This window comes from Erpetoichthys calabaricus, chromosome 4 (genome assembly GCF_900747795.2).
Source record: "Erpetoichthys calabaricus chromosome 4, fErpCal1.3, whole genome shotgun sequence".
In the NCBI taxonomy this organism is placed as follows: domain Eukaryota; kingdom Metazoa; phylum Chordata; class Cladistia; order Polypteriformes; family Polypteridae; genus Erpetoichthys; species Erpetoichthys calabaricus.
In genome coordinates, this window is record NC_041397.2 from 14,301,788 (window position 1) to 14,326,396 (window position 24,609).

The window sequence follows — 24,609 nt, forward strand, 5'->3', positions numbered from 1 at the left end:
ATGACTGTTGCATTCTTCACTTCACTAATACAATTCAAACTATACATAGATTTCATTAACAATGGTTAAAAAAAAAAGAATGTTCTGACATATATCAACAATAATAATAATAATAATTTTTTGCATTTATATAGCGCTTTTCTCACTACTCAAAGCGCTCAGCAATTGCAGGTTAAGGGCCTTGCTCAAGGGCCCAACAGAGCAGAGTCCCTTTTGGCATTGACGGGATTCGAACCGGCAACCTTCCGATTGCCAGTGCAGATCCCTAGCCTCAGAGCCACCACTCCGATGCTTCTTGTACAGCATCACATAATTATTAAATCTATTTACTTAAAAAGTTCTAAGTTTCAATAACAAAACTTGCCAGACATTCCAGATCTTCTGACACTATTCTAACATCATTTATGCTACCAGCAGTGAAAGCTTACTTAGCTTTGCATCTCTAGTTCTCTGAAATGCTTTCCTTTAATCTGCTGGAGAACATTTGGTTTGTAACACTATGATCACACCCATTTTATTTGGCTGTACCTTCATATTTACTATTTAACTGCCTCTTCTGTACTTCGTGTATTGTTCCAGATTGCATAGTCCTGTCATCTCTTATTGCCAATCTGCTCTCATCAACCATCAGTTTCAGGATCTTCAAACTGTCTCTTTTTAAGTTATCAATGACTGAATTAGTTTATTCATGTGTATCAAGCCAAACTGACTACTATAATGTAACTGGCCACTTCTTCTTCTTCTTTCGGCTGCTCCCGTTAGGGGTTGCCACAGTGGATCATCTTGTTCCATATCTTTCTGTCCTCTACATCTTGCTCTGTCACACCCATCACCTGCATGTCCTCTATCAGCACATCATTTACAGATGTAGTGATATGGGTGTATGGACTCACAATACTTGAGTTGGAGGTCTGAAATCTTGAACATATTACTTCATTCCATTCAGCAGTTTTATCCACAGGTTATGCAAAACAGTAACCAGTAAGACTAAAAACAGATCACATTTTATTCCTTCTTGACCTGAAGTATGCCAAAACTGCCCCACTTTGTTTAAAATTTCACTTATATCTAATGTGAAATGCTGCAGTGGTCTGAAACAATTCATAAAATTAAAACAGGTGGCATATGATAAATAGTAGGGACAGTGGCATTAGGTAGTGACAAGCATAAAATGCAAGAAAGTGTCAAGATTACAAATAACAGAAACATCAGTTTCAAGAGGTGCTTGCACTTTGTCATCCATTAAACTTGTTACCCCAACTTCCAGAAAGAGAGTATTGTGCAAAACAAATTAAAGCAAGCGTATAAAAATATTGCAGTATTGTCATCTTCCCAAATCTAGTTAGGATTTTTGTTTCCTCCATAAAACGGTGGGTGCTTAAAAATCACTCATATTTAAATTCAGTTAAAAAAAGGGTGATAATTCAGAAAATATGGCAGTTACTTAGGACTCAAACTTAACCCTGGTTGAATTACCCAAGCCAAATGTGTTGTTTTTGACAAACATTTAAACTCTAGTTCTTAAAATTTCCACACTTTTTGAAACCACATTTTTTCAGCATTGTAATATCACAAAATTAAGACATTTATTTCTAATATGTGGAATCTTTATACAAGTTAGTTTATTCATGTGTATCAAGCCAAACTGACTACTATAATGTAACTGGCCACTTCTTCTTCTTCTTTCGGCTGCTCCCGTTAGGGTTTGCCACAGTGGATCATCTTGTTCCATATCTTTCTGTCCTCTACATCTTGCTCTGTCACACCCATCACCTGCATGTCCTCTATCAGCACATCCATAAACCTTCTCTTAGGCTGTCCTCTTTTCTGCTTGCCTGGCAGCTCTATCATTAACATCCTTTTCCCAATATACCCCTCATCTCTCCTCTGCACATGTCCAAATCAACACAATTTAGCCTCTCTGACTTTGTCTCCCAACTGTCCAACTTAAGCTGACCCTCTAATGTAACTGGCCATTATAATGTTTTATTGTCAAGCTGTTTAAATTGCTTTTTTATTACAGTTAAGTTAAAAGTTAGTAGCAAATTTCATAACTGCAACTAAGAAGCAGGATTTGGCATCCCAAATTCTTAAATCACCATATCTGCTTTAAAAGTTAGTTTACAACATTAGCAGCAGAAGACAGCCCATAATAGTGTTGGCCTCAAGTGTTGCATTGAACCCTTAAAGTCCTCCTTAAAGGACAGCAAGATGCACAAGTGACAATACATAAAAGCAGAGTTATTGTCACTGAATTAAACAAGTGACCAAAAATCAACTTTCTGCTGATGTACTTTTTGCTAGCAAAAGGAGGTTATTGTTTTAAACCTCAAAGATTATAAATGAAACATAAAACGTGCTCAGTAGCGTACTACATGTACCAAAGAAAACTATCTGTGATCCCTGAATTCAGGACAAAGTATCACCTCTTATCTTTTGAATCAACTAAAACCAAACAAAGTCAAGTATATGTTCATTGGTGCTTCTCATTTTTGTTTTGAAATAAATGTTGTAGTTGGTGTAGTGCCAGCAAACATACTAATATATTTTTGAGTTACTGATATTACTTTAGCTGAAACTAAAAAAAATTATTAGTTTCTACAGCTAAACTTATTATGAAAGCTATGTGAATGAGCCAAACTAATTTCATTAAGGCTGCAACTGATGGCCATGTAGCAGCTTCATTAATGTGCGAGATATGTACAACCTTAAAAGCATTGAAAGGAGCCCGAATGAGCTGTGAAGCGGATCAACGCTACTACAAAACAACTAGGCTATGTTTATGTTTATCCATACAACCAGTTAAAAGGTGGACACTGAAGTAAGATTTCACTGTATTGTGCAAGTTAATACAACTACTGCCATAAAGCACAGAAACCTTACAAAAGCTTTTAAAGGCCATTTAAAAATAAATGTTTCTTTGGGTAATTCCTTGGAAAATAATTGAGGAGAAAAATTATTCATAAGGTGGAGGATATAGGATACTAAGCTAAATTAGATTTACATTTAATGATGTTCATTAATTGTCTTGCATCTGTTTAAATCTGCAAATATCCATCTTCTATTGTTTTAATGTTATGAAAAAATTAGATTAAACAGTATATTTGTTGAAGAATAATCTAGTTTCATTCATTTGTTTGGCATTCCAGCTTGAACGAGAGACAGAGACATCCCACAACCTACACTCCATCATCCTCACTCTTCCTCTCGTGTATCTTGGAGTAGAAATAGCATCTTCAATGATGGATTAAATTATCTGACACAGATATCACTCTAAAAAGTCTTCTCTAACAAATCAAGTAAGCTAATTTGGTTAAGGACTCACTGTAGACAACTCCTTAACATATGGCTTTTTCATGCCCGATTGAAAAAAAAAAAAAGCAACTGTAGCCTTCCAATGATCATTGTTTTTATAAATGATAAATTTCTCAGACTTTCAATAAGTAAATGAAATTTTTTTTTTGACCTGACCTCAATCACAGTTGAACTGATACTCCTGACTACTGAATTTTACTAAAATGTAGCAAAAATAATATCACCAATATTTTATTCATCAACAAAGATCAGTTGAGGGAAAAAAAGGAAAATTCATGTGCTACAAACATAAGCAAACAAGCAGGGTTCTAAGGTCTACTTGTTATTTTAACAAATCTTATACTCATCAGGCAAAATGTTCTAGCAGATACCCAAAAAAGTTAAACTTACATAGCAAATTATTAACAGAATGCGTTACCTCTAGAAGTCTGACATCAAGTCGCTTAAGAATCTCAGGACTGTCAAACTGAGCATTGGTAGCTCTCACAGCCGTCTCTAGAATTCCAGTTAGGTTATGTTGATATAATGTTGTGGCAGGTCTCACCAGTTCAGGCCTTCAAAAGAAAAAAATAGCATTACTAATTTCATAATAACAAGTATACAATTACAAGTACAAGCTAGACGTACAAAATCAGGTCTAAGGGGTGGAAATAAAATGCTCAAAGAGTTTTGTACAGACCATGAATGCTATAACAACTCCACAATTCAATGTTAAAAATGGTGTCTTTCATGTCTTTTAATATATATAATGTACTTAAACATGTAGCAGGTTAATCAGTTATCGACTTCAATAAGAATAACATATTGTATAATACCAATAGTTTAGGTTCCTTATAGTATTCACCTTAAAGGGCTGATCAGTTGGATAGGTGGCAAAACACAAGTGTGGAGGACAAGCATGCAACAATGGAAGCTTGTAGCTATAACTGGCAATCCCTTATTTGTTCCACTTCTATGGATATTTTATTTTGCTTTGTCTTTAAAGACGCTTTTATTGTAGTGGTGAAATGTTAATATGCAGTCCTCTCGACCATTATAGGCACCCAGAGTAAAGAGAAGTAAATATGGATATAAAAAATATTTATCTTTAGAGAACTACCTAAATCTCACAATGAAAAAAATGGAAGAAATCAACCTTTAAATGAAGTAAATTTACTCCAAGAAAAAAATAATTGATTATTAAGAAATAATTATTTTTAATAAAAACATGTGTCACTATTATTGGCACCCCTGCATTTAATACTTTGTACAACCTCTTTTTGCCAATAAAAAAAAAAAAGCACTGACACTTTTCCTATAGAATCTTATAAAGTTAGAGACTACAGAGTGAGGAACCTAAGGCCATTCCTCTTTACAAAAGCACCCCAGACCATCCATGGTCTAAGGTCCTCTCGTGTCCTCTCCTCGTTAGCTTCCCAGACAGGTTCAATGAGTTTTAAGTCCGGGGACTTAGACGGCCATGGCAGAAGCTTGATTTTGTATTCCTTTAACCATTTTGTGTTGATATGGATATAGGTTTTGGATTGTTGTCCTTTTGGAAGATCTAACAATGATCCTATTTTAGTTTCTTGGCAGAGGCAGCCAGATTTAAATTTTGAACATTCTGGGTTTTAATGGAGTCTACGAGGCCAAATACCCTAACAAGGTTCCCAGGGTTATTGTAGGGAAAACAGCCCCAACTACATCACAGAACAGTGGGGAATGGACTCTTTTCAATATAGCCATACTTCTTTTACACTAAACTCACTTTGGGTGTTTGTTGTCAAAAAGCTCAACTTTTGCTTTGTCTGACCATAGAACACGGTTCCAATCAAAGTTTCAGTAGTGTTTAGCAAACTCCAGGCACTTAACGTTGGGAAAGGCCTTTTTTCTGGCATGCCTTCCAAATAATCTGCTGTCATGGAGATGGAGTCTGAAGTTAGTTTTAGAGACTTGATAACGCCAAAATGCTACTTTCTTCTCTAATTTTCCAGCACTGATCTTTGAGTATTTACCTTCTCATAGCATCCTGCTTACTGTGCATGGGGGCAAAATAAACTTGGGTCCTCTTCTAGGCAAGTTTGAATAATTTCAGTTGATATGAACCTTTTAATTATTGCCCTAACTACTATAGGAATGTTCAGGCAAGTAGGTATTCCCAGACCTATGAAGGTCAACACACTTTTCTCTTATTTGAATTGTGTTCTCTTATCTTTCACACATTGCTGAATGAATATGGGAATTTGGCCTCTTTGCACACCTCACATTTATACTCCAGTGACACAGGAAATCATGGATAACTGCTTGAAAGTTTCCACATATTTTAATAAATTTACAAAAGTCACATATTAAGGTAAAAAATGTTTCAGTTACACTATGTTCATAAGAATTTCTAGGGGTGCCAATAATCATGGCACACATGGTTTTGTTAAACATAATTATTTCTTAGTAAGAGGTTACTTTTTCTCATAAGAAAGTTACTTTGATTAAAGGTTGTGTCTCTTTTGTCAGTGCAAGATTAAGGTAACTGATCAAAAAGTGATTTTATATATACCCTTTTTCACTCCACTTTACCATGGGTGCTAGTAATTGTGGAGGGGACCTGTAGAATGATTTTTCACCGTCAGGCTTTGGCAGATGACCAGGGACCTTGCCCCACCGGGACGCATGGAACATGGACAGACTGGGAGAGGGGCACTATCTTTCCCTGGGCGCAAGAGGGTAGCTCCCCTGGATTCCATCAGGGCCACCTGGGGGTGCCTGGATGGTTCCTGAGCCAAAGACAACAGCACTTCCGCTACACTAGGAAGTGCTGCCAGAAGACCATCACATCCAGGGCAAGGATAAAAGGGGCTACCTCACTTCATTCAAGGAGCCGGAGTCGGGTGGCAGTAGACAGAGCTTGTAAGATAGAAGTTAAGGTGGCTGAAGGAAGGAAAAGGACTGAGTTTAGTGTGGTGATTTGTGCACCCAAAAAAATAAACGGTGCGTGTTATGGACATTTGGAGTCCATGTCTGTCGGTGTCGAGGCTGGTCTTTCACAAGGCTTAAGTGTGGAAAGGGCAGTATGAGAAATCAAGGAACAAGAATTGTGAAGAGTATAAAAATATACTGTTTCACTAACTTTGCTTCAGGAATGTCTATGACGCTTGTATTTTATTTTTTCTTCCTTTAAATTTTAACTATTGCAGTAAACTGCAATTAAAGCAGCTCTTTCTGTTAGTTCCTGCAGGTCAAGCCATTGCTTAAATGGGACAACGTTGAAAAGCCATTTTACAATTTGATGCTTTATACTGCCTGATCATAAATATATTCTTAAAAATAAAATTTTTGTGATATTGACATTAGAATTTTGACTTGAAAAATTAATCTGAAAAAATATATTTTGGACAAGAGAAAAAAAACAGTACATATCTCAAAACCGAATTAGAGATCTTGATAACATACAGGTACTTGAAATATAAACATTGTAATTGTATATTGGCTAGTCAAAATTTAGAGAAAGAGGTTTTAACATTTAATATTACATGCGAATTCCAATTATAGATATCCATAATTACATTTTCAATAAACTGAAAATAATTATGCTCCGACTAGTGGAAGCTGACACACTTTTACCCTTGACTTTATTACAGTGTTCAATTAGAGATCTCTGTAATTACATTTTGAATAGCCGTAAGTTTGGATTTTGACTAGTCAAAATTAAAGTACAAATACCTGTTAATGAAAGCTCCATAAAAGTCATTGGGTTTTCATTAGCTGAAGTATAACTATGTATCTTTAATTAAAATTTTGACTATTCAAAACATAACTTTAGATAACAAAAATAAGAAATGGAATGATTAAAACTGTAATTAGCATGTGACATTAAATGTTACAACAGCAAGCTATGTGTGCGCTCATACAGCTTCCAGTTCAAGAAATGAGACCAAATCTTACTGAAGCACTGTTTTTATAACTCTGACCTTTGCAATAATGTGTGTCATGCTAACTACAAGACAGAATTTTTGCTTATCTTGGTATACTAGTCCTACAGGACCCCAAGAAGTTTATTTTTATTACCTTGGAATATATTTTATAATAGGACATATACCTTAATCAGCCGAGGTTAAAACAATGATAATATAACCATGTAAAGTCAAAAAAATCTAATATTCCATAATAACAGAGTATCTATGCCTTTACAAAGAAAGCACAGAAACTAACTTCAGAGGCTTTATTTACGTAAATAGGAAAATTATGCTTAACCACTCAAAGAAAAACAAATTTGTTGAAAGAAATGCAACAAATACCCCAATAAAATAAAAATTTATACTAGGCCTACAGTACTCTCCCCAAGGACACTTACTTCAACAGATCCATTAAGTGCCGTATAAAATCTCCTTGACCTAGAAGCAAGTATCGCCTCATAGCCTTCATGTGCTCCAGCAAAAGGTAATTCTTATTTAGAACATCAAGGAGATATTTACTCGTCTCAAAATACGCTGCATCAATCTTCCCTTGAAAGGCGCCTTCCAAATCAGTAAACAGCTCAGCAGCTACAAATAGCAAAATTGATCATCAAAACACGATTAAAAATTCAGTGCAATCTCATTTAAGTAAGTGTAACTGGATTAAAATATTGATTTGCACTAAAACAGTAAAGATGTTTCCAATAATTTATTTGATGGCAAAATAAAAAAAAAACTGGATATGCACAAAAGACAAAATTGATGTGCAAGGAAAATAAAGAATACTAGATACATGAAGAAGTACTCTTGGCAACACACTGACAGCCATTCATTCAGGGCAAGCAGCCACCTGCTGTAAAGCTACATAATTGCAGTTAAACCGCTTCATATCGATTTTTTTTTTTAATGGAAGACAAGCTTGGGGGGGGGGGGGGGGAGACAAATAAAATTCGGAAAAATATCTGAAACTAAATTCAGCTGGCTAAAAATATGAAGAGCATACTGAAAAATAAAAATTATGCTGCAGCTTTTGATGAATCCTTGAGGGATTAAACAATGAAAATTGGCCAGAAGATGACACTGTTTCTTTTGAAAAATTACTCTTATTGCTCCTGGAATTAAGGAACAGTAGACAATAACAACCAACAATGAAAGTGTACATGAATAACTATGGCATTGTATATTTATAAATCAAAAGGTTTTTAAAATCAAAACCATACTAAGTCACATGTATGATACTCAGGAAAATAAATGAACCAGGAATTCATGCAATCACAGGTATGGACTGCAGCTCAATAGGCACTAAGGTGGCATTTATATATATAAAAAAAAAAAAAAAAAAAAAAATCATAATCATAAATGCACGACTTGCACAATTACCATCTTTAGGTGAATCTGCAGACTTTGAAGCAGCAATCATTTTACCAGGTGGTGTTCGGTCTTGGCACACTTGATGCAAGAAGTTAATAGATTTTCCAATTAACAACACCTGTGAGAAGAAAAATCTAAAGCTGTGATTTAAATGTCCACTACAAAAAACTGGAATGTTCAACCAACTGGTGGGGTCATAGTACAGTGCTGTTAAATTCATTTAAATATTTTCTTCATAGTCCACCTCCATTACTAAATATAAATAAAATGAAACCAAAAATGTGAGATTTTACATATAAAGCAATATTGACACAGAACAGATATTATGGAAATACTGTGAATAAAGTGGGAATTGGTGGTGCTTAATAAATGAAGCTCTTTAGAAAGTCTATTTACTAAATTCCCAATCAGTGTATCAACTTTAAAATACAGAAACTTTTTTTTTTAGTGACTTCAACGACTAACTTGTCAAACATACTAACATGCTTGTCAGGCAACATCCTAACGGGAGTTTAAAAAAAAAAAAATCAGAGCACTGAGTTCATTCTACATCCGCATTAAATCAGATGGGAGAACAGTAAGTAGAACTCAAGACTTTTATAGGGACTGACTGAACTCAAAGATAGCTTTTCTTTGTGCATACTATACATTAAGAAGTAGTCAAAAGTCCTTTAAAGGTTCTATTTCTAACATGAAGAGGTAATGAAAATGTCTAATGATATTTGTAATTTTAAATAGTGAAGTTTCTAGCAGCTCATGACTGTTAAGTCATGCAGTGTTGCATTAGGGTTAATGCCACACTGCATGACTTAACTCAATAGCAGAATTCTGTGACTAGCCATGGCAAAAAGTAGACCGGTAGAAATGTGTCACATGTTAGGTGGTGGGCTCCTGTCTAAGCAATGACAACCAATAAGCACCAAGAAAAAAAAAAAAATCTACAAGAGTAAGGAAAAAAAAAAGTAAAACAACAATGCTACGGTAAAAAAACTGGATGATTTGGACTACGCAAAAAGAGAGTAGGCTCAGGAAATTTTGAAGCCTAGCACAAATGTCTGTTTGGCATCTCATCTTTGTTGTACGATGGCAGAGTGGACAAAGAAAAAAAAAAAGCTCCATCTAAACTGGTTGCAAACATGTGTCGATCTCATAATACTTTTGCAGTGATAACTGTAAATCTAAACAGTGCAGAGAAGTTATAAGGGAGTCCTGTCCTGTGATTCCTAGTAGTGTATTCTGCCATAATCAGGGCAATAAAATCCAGCAACTGCAGTCAGTAATTGCAACATGCTCACTGACTGTCATGTAGTGGATAGCCAACCTTGTATTTTAAAATGAGGACTGTAAGATACATTTTCACCATTGACTTGCATTTCTTCCAAAAGTGCACAGCAAGCTGGTAGGAAACAAGCAATTTGCATTTGGAAGAGGATTAACCAAAATGACTTAACATTGGTCACAGAAGTAAAAGCAGAATGTGGTAGGTATTATCTTCTGTTGTCTTCACATCAATCACTAGTATTTGCTTTCTTCCTCTTACAACTGTAGGAACATTTAGATAGCGATTTATATTGCTGTACAAATAAAATTTCTTTCATTCCTTCTGTTTGATCACAGCGGATTACCTCCAATAATCCACTCTTAAGGCCATGTCACATTAGTTGACTTTGCCAGCAATTCACAGTCACAACCTTCACTTACATAATCTTAGCGAAATAGAGGCAGAGAGAGTCGTACTCTTGTGAAGCCGGTCGCATAATATGACACACACAGTGACTCACTCCAGCTTTTCACGGCACCATTGGACAAAGTCAAACTTGATTTAGTCTTTAGTCATAGGGGCGGGCTTTGGATACTTGAGAGTTGGCAACCAATTAAAGCTTGATTATGTTGGGGCGAGGAATAAGGAACATATGTGCTTTGGACCTCAGAAAACAGAAGAGAAGCCTGTCTGTCTGATGTCTTTTTTTATATACCAGAATAAAGTGAAGAAGAAGAATGTGGGGGGAAAAAAAAAGTCCAGACTGCAGCTGAACTCACAGTAGCTGTTTTTGACAGCACTGACTCAGTTAGGTAGCACGTGAGTGCCTATCACATAAAGGGGCAACCATGTCTGTGCTGGAATATCATAATGTGGTCACTAAATACAACAAAAAACATGCCCAGCAATATTCAATCATGACATGGCGAGATCAGCAACCACAGACTGCAATCTGACGTACCCAAAGACTAGAAATTGCATAATGTGACATCAGATTTGCCTATTCAAATCAGAAGATCTCCATCATATAAATTAAAAAAATACTATGTTCAATCATTTACCTCCAGCCTTTCTATCACAGAATTGGCATCCAGCTAAATTTACAGTCAGTTTACAGTTATCCTAACTAATGGAAGGGTTCATATCTACCAGAAACCCTATTACAGATAGTATATAGCCGTTATTTATAGATGTATTTCTGTCAATATAATGAGTGCTCCTTTCGTTTCAGACAAACCTAATTTTTAAGATACCACACGTTTTCTTGACTCCAGGGAAAAATTTAACAGGAATTTAGAAGCACTTTAAAGACAATGAGACAATGTTTTCTGATACCACAAAGTTTAAGAAATTCTACCACATCATACTTTCATTTGAACTGTAACAAATGTTACTTGATTACATGTTGGCTTAAAATTTTATTAATCTATAACTGTAAAAATAACTGGCTGTTACTAAGGTATTCTTGCTTTGTTCTCTTTCTTGTGTCCCTTTCTGCTACTGCTATTTCAGCCAAGTAAACCTTTCTGCTTTTAAGGAACAAAACCACTAAGTGAAGAAAATGGCATCACTAATGGAAACCCATTATGTGATTTAGCCATAAACATGAACAATAATCTGGACTGTTACAGAATAAACATTGCACAACTGCTTGCTGAATGATCAGTGCAGAACAAAAAAAGAAAAAAAGGTAGGACTGTTTGAACCTTTACACACCTTCCTTGCCTGATCTCTAGTGATGAAGGATGGTATCATCGATTTTCTCAGAGTGTACTTGTCATGCCAGAGTCTGTCAGTTTTCACCGTTGGATCAGAAGCTACAAAAAACTAAAAGGGGAAAAAAAAAGCAGACTGACAGTCAAAAGCTAATATAGTCAGAAAGAAAATAACTATCATGAAAACATCATGGCATATGACAGATATCGGTCTCTATTTTTAACCCCATTTCTTATTATTAGTCATTCAACTGAAGACAAAAACTTTTTGCCATGTTTGCTAAAACAACTTGAATTCTTAGGTTATTAACTCATGCCAACCCAAGTCAGGCCTCCACTGCCTGGCCTGGTCCCAAACAAACTGTAGGAGATCCACTGACATAATCAGTACACTTTTACATTGACAAGGCAGATGTACCTGCACAGATTTCCATATAATATCCAAGTATGTTGTGATAATGTGTTGCCTGAACAATAAAGTGAAATTGGGGAGGTGGAACAGATCCAACTATGAAACATACATGTACTAAGGTTTCGGCAAATTTGATGATGACTTCATAGGAATACTTTATTTAGGGCTTTGAGAATTTTAAAAAAAAAAATAATTCTGAAATCATTTAACATGTTTGGCAGGTGGTACGAGGTTTAAAGGTTGTCCTCGATTTCACAAAATGAAAGCAACTAGTGAAGCAACAAATGGAGGTAAAAAAAGTCCCTATAACTCAACATAATCCTACTGAAGAGACAAAATGTCTCTCTCGGTTGACAAGAAAGCCATCCCATTCTTAAAATCTGATCAGAGTAAATGTAGCTATGTAAATGTACTAAGAGGGCTCCCCAGGTGCTGGAAGAAGCGTTTTCCCAAGGGTGGGGAAGGTAGGACAGGACCGCGTGTCTGCCTGGGGGGATGCCAACCGGGATCCCGAGTTGTTTCGTCATGTGGTGGATGCTGCAACGCACTGTACCAGTGCATGCTCCCCAACTTGACTTGTACCGTTTGGTATTGAGGCCAAATAGCTTTATTTTGGTCTCATCTGACCATAAGACATTTTTCCACTTGGCATCAGAATCTTCAAGGTGCATTCTGGCAAAGCTCAAACGAGCCTTAATGTGGCCTTTCTTGAGAAGTGGCTTTTTCCTTGCGATCCTCCCGAACAAGCCACAATTGTGGAGCGCTTGTGAAATTGTTGTCACATGCACACAATAACCACTCTTTGCCATAAAATCCTGTAACTCCTTCAAAGTGGCCATTGGCCTGTTGGTAGCCTATCATACCAGTTGTCTTCTTGCTATTCCATCCAGTTTGGAGGGACGGCCGGATCCAGGAAGGGTCCTAGTAGTGCCAAACACTTTCCACTTTTTTATTATGGACTTTACTGTGCTCCTTGGGATTGATAAAGCCTTTGAAATTTTTGTTGTATCCATCTCCTGCCTTATGTCTGTCCACAACTCTATCCCTGAGACTTTTTGAAAGTGGCTTGCCACCCATAGTCAGCGGTTTGCTGTCAGTTGCACTACCAAGCAAGGGGATGAATGCTCTAGGAACAGCTTCACTAATCACACTGATTACAACTGATCACAGGTGGAAGGAAGCCAGGAAATGGTGAGCACTTACACCTGAGTGAGTTTAGGAGGGAGGTGATCCTTTATTAATCTCAGTATTTCTTGTTTTTTACTTTTTTAAATTCTTCTGATCTGTAGCTGTGATATCTTTGACTTAGATATTATAGATTGCATTGAGTAAGTAAAGTTGGAAAAAATATTGGTTTGTGTGTTTTTATTTATTTAAAGCAAAAAAAAAAAATAAAATAAAATAAAAAGGAGTATTTCACAGGGGGGGATTCTTTTCTATACCCACTGTACATATACATACATATATATACATATATACACATATACATAAACACATACATATATATACAGTATCTCACAAAAGTGAATATACCCCTCACATTTTTGTAAATATTTTATTATATCTTATCATGGGACAACACTGAATATATGACACTTTGATACAATGTAAAGTAGTCCGTGTACAGCTTGTATAACAGTGTAAATTTGCTGTCCCCTCAAAATTAGAACACACAGCCATTAATGTCTAAACCACTGGCAACAAAAGTGAGTACACCCCTAAGTGGAAAAATGTCCAAATTGTGCCCAATTAGCCATTTTCCCTCCCCGGTGTCACATGACTAGTTAGTGTTACAAGGTCTCAGGTGTGAATGGGGAGCAGGTGTGCTAAATTTGGTGTTATCGCTCTCACACTCTCTCATACTGGTCACTGGAAGTTCAACAAGGCACCTCATGGCAAAGAACTCTCCGAGGTTCTGAAAAAAAAAAGTGTTATTGCTCTACATAAAAGATGGCCTCGGCTATAAGAAAACTGTCAACACCCTGAAACTGAGCTGCAGCACGGTGGCCATACAGCGATTTAACAGGACAGGTTCCACTCAGAACAGGCCTCGCCATGGTCGACCAGAGAAGTTGAGTGCACGTGCTCAGCGTCATATCCAGAGGTTGTCTTTAGAAAATAGACGTATGAGTGCTGTCAGCACTGCTGCAGAGGTTGAAGGGGTGCATGGCTGTCGTCCCACACGGAAGCCTCTTCTAAAGATGATGCACAAGAAAGCTCGCAAACAGCTTGCTGAAGACAAGCAGACTAAGGACATGGATTACTGGAACCATGTCCTATGGTCTAATGAGACCAAGATAAACTTATTTGGTTCAGATGGTGTCAAACGTGTGTGGTGGCAACCAGGTGAGGAGTACAAAGACAAGTGTGTCTTGCCTACAGTCAAGCATGGTGGTGGAAGTGTCATGGTTTGAGGCTGCATGAGTGATGCCGGCACTGGGGAGCTACAGTTCACTGAGGGAACCATGAATGCCAACATGTACTGTGACATACTGAAGCAGAGCATGATCCCCTCCCTTCGGAAACTGGGCCGCAGGGCAGTATTCCAACATGATAACGACCCCAAACACACCTCCAAGACGACCACTGCCTTGCTAAAGAAACTGAGGGTAAAGGTGCTGGACTGGCCAAGCATGTCTCCAGACCTAAACCATATTGAGCATCTGTGGGGCATCCTCAAACGGAAGGTGAAGGAGCGCAAGGTCTCTAACATCCACCAGCTCCATGATGTCGTCATGGAAGAGGATTCCAGTGGCAACCCGTGAAGCTCTAGTGAACTCCATGCCCAATAGAGTTAAGGCAGTGCTGGAAAATAATGGTGGCCACACAAAATATTGACACTTTGGGCACAATTTGGACATTTTTCCACTTAGGGGTGTACTCACTTTTGTTGCCAGCGGTTTTGACATTAATGGCTGTGTGTTGAGTTATGTTAAGGGGACAGCAAATTTACACTGTTATTACAAGCTGTACACTGACTGCTTTACATTGTATCAAAGTGTCATATCTTCAGTGTTGTCCCATGAAAAGATATAATAAAATATTTACAAAAATGTGAGGGGTATACTCACTTTTGTGAGATACTGTACATATACATATATATTAAAAGCAGTGTTCATCACTGATTATGAACAAAGGCACAAAATGATAATTTTTTTTGCCCGCAACCAACTTTTACTGTGAAATGAAAAAGTGGTGTGAAATCTTGGGCTAAAATTGAAGTAAATGTCCTTGTATTTTGATTAAACATTAGACAGTTAGCAAGTGCACACTAAAAGTGACCTGTATAAACAAACAGTATCTTCTATTAGACAGACAGACAGACAGACAGACAGACAGGCCACTGAGGCAAACATTGATTCATTGCAAAGGTGCAGTGGTTTAAATAATGGGGGTCCATACCTCACTAGCCAAAAAAAAGTTCAATAAGCAGCAATGCATCACCATCAAATTTTGTCAATTAACACACAAATGTTATAGCAGGTGAAGGTGACCAATCATATTTCTTTGGAGCGTTGCCATGCAAATCTTACCCAGACTCCAATAGCTTGCAGCCAAAGCAATACCACACTGCAGGTATAGGTAAAACTTACTGACCGTATTTGTAAATTATTTTTATGTAATGCTGATTTTAGCTAGGGCGGTCTTACTATTTGTAAAGGAGAGTAAAAGTCCAATTATATTTGCATTCTATCAATATCATCAGGTGCAATTAGTACTATACATTTCAATAATAACCTTCACAGGTTTTTATAAAAAATTTAATTTTACTTATGGAACTGGGATAAGACAAAAATATAATTGAGACTAACAAACTGAAATGATTTTTAAACAGATACAAGAAATACTGGAAAAATTAAGAAAAAAAGTCTCACATGACCTGACAGTTTAAAATAAAACATCCTCAGAGGGTGATTCAATTGCTCCTAATGTTCAGAGTCAAACAGACTTCAACATCCCACCAACTGCCTTACTGAGTAAAAGCATAAAAAGATGCAATAACCCCTCTGCCAGACTTTCCATTCTGAAACTGAGAAAGTGTCAACTACATGCAATATATTGAAACATGCAGAGGAGTGCACTTGAAAGTGCTATGTAAGACTTTTTGCTTAACCTGCACAACTGGTTTCATTCTCACAGATATTTCAGTCCTCTTGGATCAATACCCATAAAAAGAGCATTTAAAAAAACAAAAGGTGCTTACCTCATGATACATATCTTCTAACTCGCCATCATAAATCCAGCGATAGAGAAAGTTCAGAATTGGATGGGACACCAGACTAAGAATATGCTGCACTAAAGCCCTCATATACGGGTCTCCAGTTTTACCATAGGCATGCACAGCAGATGCCAGTTCTCCACCTTTTCTTCCTAAAAAGCCATTGGAAATGCAAGTTTTACCAAGCACATATGCTTCATTTTCATCTATTTAAATATAAATAACACCTTCTGAAATACAGAAAAATGATCAACTTTAAACTTAACAAAAAAGGAAATATAAGTATATGTACTTTATTCAACTGTAAAGTGTAAAATGATGACTTATTCCTTGTGTTAGAACATTTCAAACACTGCTTACAGTCAGCATTTCATACTTTGGAATAATATTGATTTCCTGTTATCTGTTTCAATAAAGACTCAATCAGAATATAACACACTCAAGTATGCACCTTTTCTGAAATGCCTAATGTTTATGCTGGTCATAGCCACCACTGTGACTGGCTGCTACTAAGCTGGTCCTATGGTCAAATTAAAACAAATAGCCTCTTCGGGATCTCAGAGTGGGTGGAAGAAATGACATCATTACATTTCTTCATAAATTTCAAGACCTAGCATGTAGTCTATAAGGTCAAGAGAGGAGCTGCATGGCTAGAGTAAATCCAATGTGCTTGGAAATGAACTTAAGTTGATGCCACATTACACAATTTCCACTCTCGGGCTGGTAAGTCAGACTTGCCAACTGCAGTTGCTGATATTGTCGTTGAATAATGCCAATTTACATTACTGAATATCTCTTTCCAGTGCAGTAGAGCTCATCCTTTTTTGTGACATGCAATAACATGCTGGCTGATGTAGCTGATGCATTATGAAGGATTAACAGCTATGGCGAGTCCTGCCACAAACTCAATCTGTTCATTATTTATTTATCAATGGATTGGCTGTATTATCTGTCCTGTGAATCTGTATCCTTGTTTTGTATGTTTCTACTGCTGTATGCATCTGAACTTTTCGATTTACATGCTTCCGTTAGGCCAGATTATCTCGGGGCATAACGTGAGCTACCACAGCTATGCTGATGACACACAACTGTATTTATCAATTACGCCTGATGACCCGGACTCTCTTAATTCACTGACACAATGTCTTGTGTTTTTGAATGGATGAGTAGTAATTTTCTCAAACTAAATAAGGAGAAAACAGAAATTTTAGTGATTGCATTAGGATTAAGGAATTTAGGGGTAACTATCGACTCTAACGTGAATTTTAAATCACATATTAATCAGACTACTGAGACAGCATTTTTTCACTTAAAGAATAGCAAAAGTTAGACCTCTTATAAAATTGTAAGATGTTGAAAAATTAGTTCACGCTTTTGCTTTCAGTCGGCTAGATTACTGTAACACACTCCTCTCAGGACCACCCAAAGAAGACATCAATCGATTGCAATGAGTGCAGAATGCAGCTGCTAGAATCTCAACTAGGAAAACAAAATTCCAAGCACATCACACCAGTTTTGATGTCACTACATTGGTTACCTGTGTCCTTTAGAATTGACTTTAAAATACTGCTTATGGTTTACAAAGCTTTCAATAATCTGCTCCATCCTATATCTCAGAATGTCTCTCACCTTACACTCCAAATCGTAACCTTAGATCTTCAAATAAGGGTCTGCTTAGAATTCCAAGAGCTAAACTTAAAACTTAACGGCTTTTAGCTGTTATGCACCTAAAATCTGGAATAGCTTAACAATAGGAATTCGTCAGGCTAATACAGTGGAGCACTTTAAAAAAAACTGCTAAAAACTCATTACTTTATCATGGCTTTCTCATACCTTCATCTTAGTTTAATCCTGATGCTCTGTATATTCAATTAATTATCATTCACGGTGGCTTCGAAATCCATACTAACCACTACTTTCTCTGCTGTTCTTTTTCTGGTTTTCTGTGGTGGTGATCTGCGCCACCACTACCCAAACAAAGCACCGTGATGTCCCTACATTACGGATTAAAGGCCGAACCCTGAATACAATGAGGACTAATTGAGGTCATTTATGTTAGGTAGAATGCCTAGAGGGGGCTGGGCAGTCTCATGGCCTTGGAATCCCTGCAGATTTTTTTTTTTCTCCAGCCGTCTGGAGTTTTTTTTTTTTTGCTTTTCTGTCCTCCCCGGCCATCGGACCTTACTTTTATTCTATGTTAATTAGTATTGCCTAATTTTATTTTCTTATATATTTTGTCTTTTTTCTCTTTCTTCATCCTGTAAAGCACTTTGAGCTACATCACATACATGAAAATGTGCTCAAGAAATAAATGTTGTTGTTGCTGAACTTCTACTTGGGATTAATAAAGTTCATCTAATCAACATTCAAGGTGCCAGAGAAACTGTTAAGAATCAAGCTACTTTATTTGTAAAATGCAATTCTGATTCAGGAAAAACTGTAGAGCTGCACCTGTAAAGATGAGAGAAGGGTAAGGTGAATGAAAGAAGAATCAGAACATGGAGAAGCCCAAAAACACACAATAACTGAGTACTTTCAGCGGAGTTATTTAGCAGGAATGTGTCAAGAAACACTACTGGGTCTCCTTTATACCAACAGCAATAAGACCGCATAATGCCAGATTGTGATTGCCATGTCAGAAGTTTTTCTCTATGTAAAGTCATTGCATTGTGTTCAGACTATAGTGTGTATATTTATCTATTTATTTATATATGTATGTAGTTATTCATTTACTGAGATTTTGTATTAAAAAAATTCTTCTGGGGACAAATAAAGTTCTATCTATTTGTGGAAACACAGAAAAATCTAACACTGAAAGTAATGATAAGAACCTTTTGAAGAGGATTCTAAAATAACAGAATCAGAAGCTCGTCCATATTTTAAAATCTAGTACACAAAAAAATAGATAAAAGCAGACACAAAAAAGCAACGATGAACACCAAATTGACTGTAAAGAGATATTAAAGGAGGAGGCTCCTATTTGGACATCACACTACAGGAAATGGATGAGGCCATGATTGTGCATCCAAAACAAACACCAGTGTTTACGAACATTTAGCCAAGAAAAAAATGAAATCATTGGGAGAATGAAAGAGGTTTTCTTCTCATTATTTCACAAAAACTAGGCTGATTGCCAAAACTAAATGGACTAAGTAAGCACTGCAAAAGAGCCTCATGGCACCTTAATTCTCTACACTCAGAAGTAAAACAAAATACAATCTTTGTGTCTGGTCTGTAGTCAACTCCGAACCACTGGACAACATGCCCCGTTACTTAGAGCATGCTCATACATGTGCTGTGTTCTGAAGAAATGCTGGAATAATAAAAACAATTCTAACCTTGACAATGATCTACAAGTGCAGCCAGGGTTTTCAGCCTTGTTTTAGGATCATACGTCCAAACAAGGAGACGACGCAGTGTTAAATTGCTGTCAACTCCTAGGTTCACGCCTTGATCATCTTCAACCTGCAACTGCATATAAAGAAGATACACAATTGACATATGCTATCATATTCAAAGGATTATATTATTATTATAATAATAATCATACTCCTAGGTTATGCAATCAAGTGCCGTAAGAAGACCCTGTAGCTATACTGCAGAGAAAAATCTGCAGCTATACCGCAGCTGTATATCCCTATCCTATCCTTAATATGTAATAAATCTTACAGTAGGAACAGAGGCATGCAAGGGCATTTACTCACCTGGGAGTGCAAAACAGAAAGCAGCCTGTAGTATTCCTTCAGTTCCTGATGTAATGATGCACAGAAACTCTACAAAAAGCAGAGCAGTGAATAAACAGGGTTACCTAAAATAAGCCTTTTATATCTGCTCTTCAGAAACTGACCCATTTCTATTGCAGCTTCAGCAGAAGACAAGAATGTGAAAATAGCTCAGTGTAAGCATTTGTAAAAATTAGATCTTCATGGACTGGGAAACCAAGGAGCAACAGGCAGAAACAAGGAAATGATAAACTCTAACTCAAGAAGGAATTCTTTCCTTGATTTATCAAAGCCCATGGGAAAGATAAAAACAGGAAACACATATTCACACAGGAGACTAGTGAGCATCTAAAACAAGGTGCCTAGTCGCTGTAGCCAAGTTGACACTATCTACCATCTAAGCTATCAGCTAAATCAATGTGGTATTCAGACTAGACTATCGCTTTTTGTATGTAAAGTCCGAATTTCTAAGAAAGAAAATCTGTACACTGTGTAGACTCTCTACACCATAAGATATACATTTGAATACAAACCATTTCATGCCATTATGTTTTACCATTAAGATTTTTTCTCTCTTTACCTGGCCCACAAGCCCAAATGCTCTGTCAAGGCTTCTCTGGTCTGTGTATTTTCTCACTTTGTTATGAAGCCATCCCAGCTCCGCCAGCCTGCTGACAGTGTCTCTAAGGGATTTTGAAACGGCAATCTTCAAAACAGTGAATGAAACAAAACACAGCATTAGTAGTGGTTTTGTCAAGGGTTAATCCATGCTCACTCTGTTCATTAAAGAAATGGTTTAAATAAAATTTAAGTTGGGTGGTGAGCTGTAGGCAATTACCACAAAAAAAATCTCTTGTTTCAGCATCAAAATGTTGCCTGTTAATGCATTGAACATTCTCAATCACGAAAACTGAATAACATGTAATATTCATTAACATATTGATAGAACTGATATTTCATCATTAATGAGCTACGTAACAAATACACCATAGACTGTCAACTCAAACTAACAAGGAAGGCTGGCTAGCTATCATTTCAGCATTCCTGGAAGCAGACTACACATTACAAAAACACTGACAATAACAGGCCCAAAGTAACCCTATTAAAATCAGCATGCAGGACTTTTAAACACTTTAAAAATTAATACATGATTCAGACTGTTGCTTGTGGTGTGTGTGCGCTTTCTTTTTCCATTAGAAATAGACTGCAATGATTTCTCTAGCTATGAAGCACCTTTGACATGACTAACGCTATGCTCCCTGTAAATCTACTGTTACTTAATAATAATAATAATACATTTTATTTATATAGCGCCTTTCCCATGCTCAAGGCACTTACAGAATATAATAAAGAATGGCAGCGTATACAGTATATAGCATTGTACAAACCAGATAAATAAATAAAGAAGATTAAGACAGTGAATTCTGAAAAAAAAAGAAACAGGCAACATAATTGATGGTCTAGCACACACACACAGGTTACATTAGCATCTTGACAGAGAAGTAAACTGAGAGAAGGATAATAAAGTCAAATAGAGCTAAAAGCCTTCCTGAACAGATGAGTTTTGAGTTGTTTTTTAAAAGAATTCATGGAGTCAGCTGACCTGATTAATTTTGGCAGGTCATTCCAGAGTCTGGGCGCTATACACCTGAAGGCCCTGCTGTCACCCATGGAGTGTAGATTAGTGAAGGGCACAACAAGGTTGCCAGAATCAGAGGACCTTAGTGGGTGGGCAGGCACATAGTGATGGAGAAGGTCACTGATGTAGTTTAGCGCGAGGTTATTTAAGGCTTTGTAGGTTATTAGTAGGATTTTATATTCAATTCTGTAAGACACAGGGAGCCAGTGAAGGCGGAGCAGGATGGGTGTGATGTGCTCGCTGCTTCTGGTTCGAGTAAGGACTCTTGCTGCTGAGTTTTGAATAAGCTGGAGCTGTGATATAAGATTAGAAGGGGCACCTGCCAGTAGGGAATTACAATAATCGATGTGGGATGTGATAAAAGCATGGACAAGTTTCTCAGCGTTAGAAAAGGAGAGGAAGGAATATTTAGGAGAGGAATACTTGTCACACATGTGTTACACACTTGCTGATGTTAAAAGCTGATGCATCTCCACTGGAATTGTGTGTAAAACTAGGTCTTTTGAAAATTTTGTGGTCCTACATGATAACATTTATCATGAGTTGGAAACCGTTCAATATCAGTTTCTCTTAACATTTTCCTTACAAGCATAATTCAACTCACAGTTTCTGTTCAGCATACTGTATATTGGTGTGGTCAGCATGGTGCGGCCACAGTTAGAACTGCTTCCGTACAGATACATAGCTGTCTTCCCACATCCCGGAAAGCAGGCATTTTTGAACAAATGATAAATCCTAATTGGTCTTTTGTGACAATGAGTGTGTGAGAGAGCTCATTCTGTGATGAACTGGTACTCATCTTAAACTGTCTTGTACCTTGTGCCGTAGGCTTGCTGGGACAGTCTCCAGTTCCCCTATAACCCTGGATTGGGTTAAGTAGGAAATGTTATAGACAGATAGATACTTTATTGATCCCAAGGGAAATTCATGAAAAATATATTTCAGTGCACCTTTTTCAGCCTAGCACAGGAATTTCTCAGATGATTTGTTTTCTGGTACAAAAGAGTTTGATTTACCGGAGGCTTCTACACATATTAACATTATAAACACACACACACACACACATACATACATAAACATTAGACATCTATCTATTTATAATGTATATTATATATAAACACGACAAGAAATGCTTTACTTGGGGGGGCTGAGAAAAGCCATATTTGTGCTCATTTTCTCATATCTGGCCTGATGTGGCACGCTATGCCTCGTGATTCACCATGGATAGAAAAGTAATGCAAAACATGCAGCCCCATGTGCTCTTAGTAAAGCCACTGGATTACACTCAGCATTAGGATGGAAGCTAGTGACGTGACATTTTTATCAAATCTCGCTGTTTTACAGAGGGATTATGGATTTTTTTACTTACCTATAAAAAGAAAAATAGCTTACTTCTTTCTTAAGCTACGTTAGGCTGGCCATCACTTTGAAAAACAATGCCACAATAAATTTTACTTTAATAAAGTAGACTGCAAATAATTCATGCATAGAAACACTGCAGTAATCGGATTATTTGGGATTTTCGATTTTTCCCCCTTCCATTTCATGAAACAGATTACTCCAAGCTTACCACATGCACACTATTGTGATGTTTGACAAGGGAAATAACAGGTCTGTGCAGATTGGAAGGAGGATTATTCTCATGATTTTTCAGAGTATTATGTAACAGAAGATTTGCCTTTAAAAAGTTTACCACTGCTTTAGATATCCCTATGTACAGTACATAAGTATACCTTTTCTAGTTATGAGGTAAAATGTGACTTCGCTTTATTGCGGATTTTTTAATCTATGCAATAATTACATTTGTACTTTAATATGATTAGAAATAATATTAATAGTACCTGCCTGTTTATTTTTGCAACTGCATAATTTGTTTAACTTTGTAAATCACTGCCCTGGCAAAGAAGGTTTCATCTTTTAAAACATGTTGGCTCTACTGCTTATATTCAGAGCTCTTTTTGTTCATTATTTATGCCTGTCCTGTTTTAATCTTGGCCTAAGCTGATGGCATCTAAATGATTTACATTGTGGGCTACAGGCTACCAATCTTCAAGACATACTATATGTCTCCATTATTAGTATTTTGGACAATATAATTTTCCAGTTTTCAAAGTTCATCCATGTCAAGTATGCATATCTGGTGTTTGCTGGTCTTCTTCTAAATATTACACAATATTAATTGGATTTTCTGTTTTTCATTTTCATGATTTTTGTTTTTGTTCATGATACATTAATCTTTCTTGATATATGGTCCTTTTGTTTAAAAATATGAAATATTTTAAATTAAATAGGTTGTAGCTTCCAAGTGACCCTCCTCAGGTTTTAAAAATGGATAGATGTCCAAATACTTCTGACAGGGGGCTCTGCCAGACGTTCCCAGCAGACCCTCACAACACGTTTGGGCCTACCAGGCCTGACCAGCATCCTCCCCCACCATCGAAGCCAACTCACCACCAGGTGGTGATCAGTTGACAGCTCCGCCCCTCTCTTCACCCGAGTGTCCAAGGCATGTGGCCACAAGTCTGACGACACGACCACAAAGTCGATCATCGAACTGAGGCCTAGGGTGTCCTGTTGCCAAGTGCACATATGAACACCCCTATGCTTGAACATGGTGTTCGTTATGGACAATCTGTGACGAGCACAGAAGTCCAATAACAAAACACCGCTCGGGTTCAGATCTGGGGGCCATTCCTCCCAATCACGCCCTTCCAGGTCTCACTGTCATTGCCCACGTGAGCACTGAAGTCTCCCAGCAGAACGAGGAAGTCCCCAGAAGGTATGCCCTCTAGCACCCTCTCCAGGGACTCTAAAAAGGGTGGATACTCCGAACTGCTGTTTGGTGCATACGCACAAACAACAGTTAGGACCCGTCCCCCCCCACCCGAAGGCGGAGGGAGGCTACCCTCTCGTCCACCGAGGTAAACCCCAATGAACAGGCTTCAAGTCGGGGGGCAATAAGTATACCCACACCCCGCTCGGCGCCTCTCACCAGGGGCAACTCCAGAGTGGTAGAGAGTCCAGCC

General features: G+C 37.3%; 1 protein-coding gene across 1 annotated transcript in view; it reads right to left on the minus strand.

Annotated features, from left to right (window-relative positions):
* Nucleotides 1–24,609, minus strand: part of tubgcp3 (tubulin, gamma complex associated protein 3) — a 92,439-nt gene that overhangs the window by 21,535 nt on the left and 46,295 nt on the right. Inside the window, exons 8-15 of the mRNA XM_051926334.1 lie at nt 20,525–20,650; nt 19,927–19,995; nt 19,561–19,693; nt 16,208–16,374; nt 11,593–11,703; nt 8,625–8,733; nt 7,643–7,832; nt 3,734–3,869 (exon numbers count right to left, since the gene is read on the minus strand). Coding sequence (XP_051782294.1) covers nt 3,734–3,869; nt 7,643–7,832; nt 8,625–8,733; nt 11,593–11,703; nt 16,208–16,374; nt 19,561–19,693; nt 19,927–19,995; nt 20,525–20,650 — 1,041 coding nt within the window. The remainder of the gene's footprint in view (nt 1–3,733; nt 3,870–7,642; nt 7,833–8,624; nt 8,734–11,592; nt 11,704–16,207; nt 16,375–19,560; nt 19,694–19,926; nt 19,996–20,524; nt 20,651–24,609) is intronic.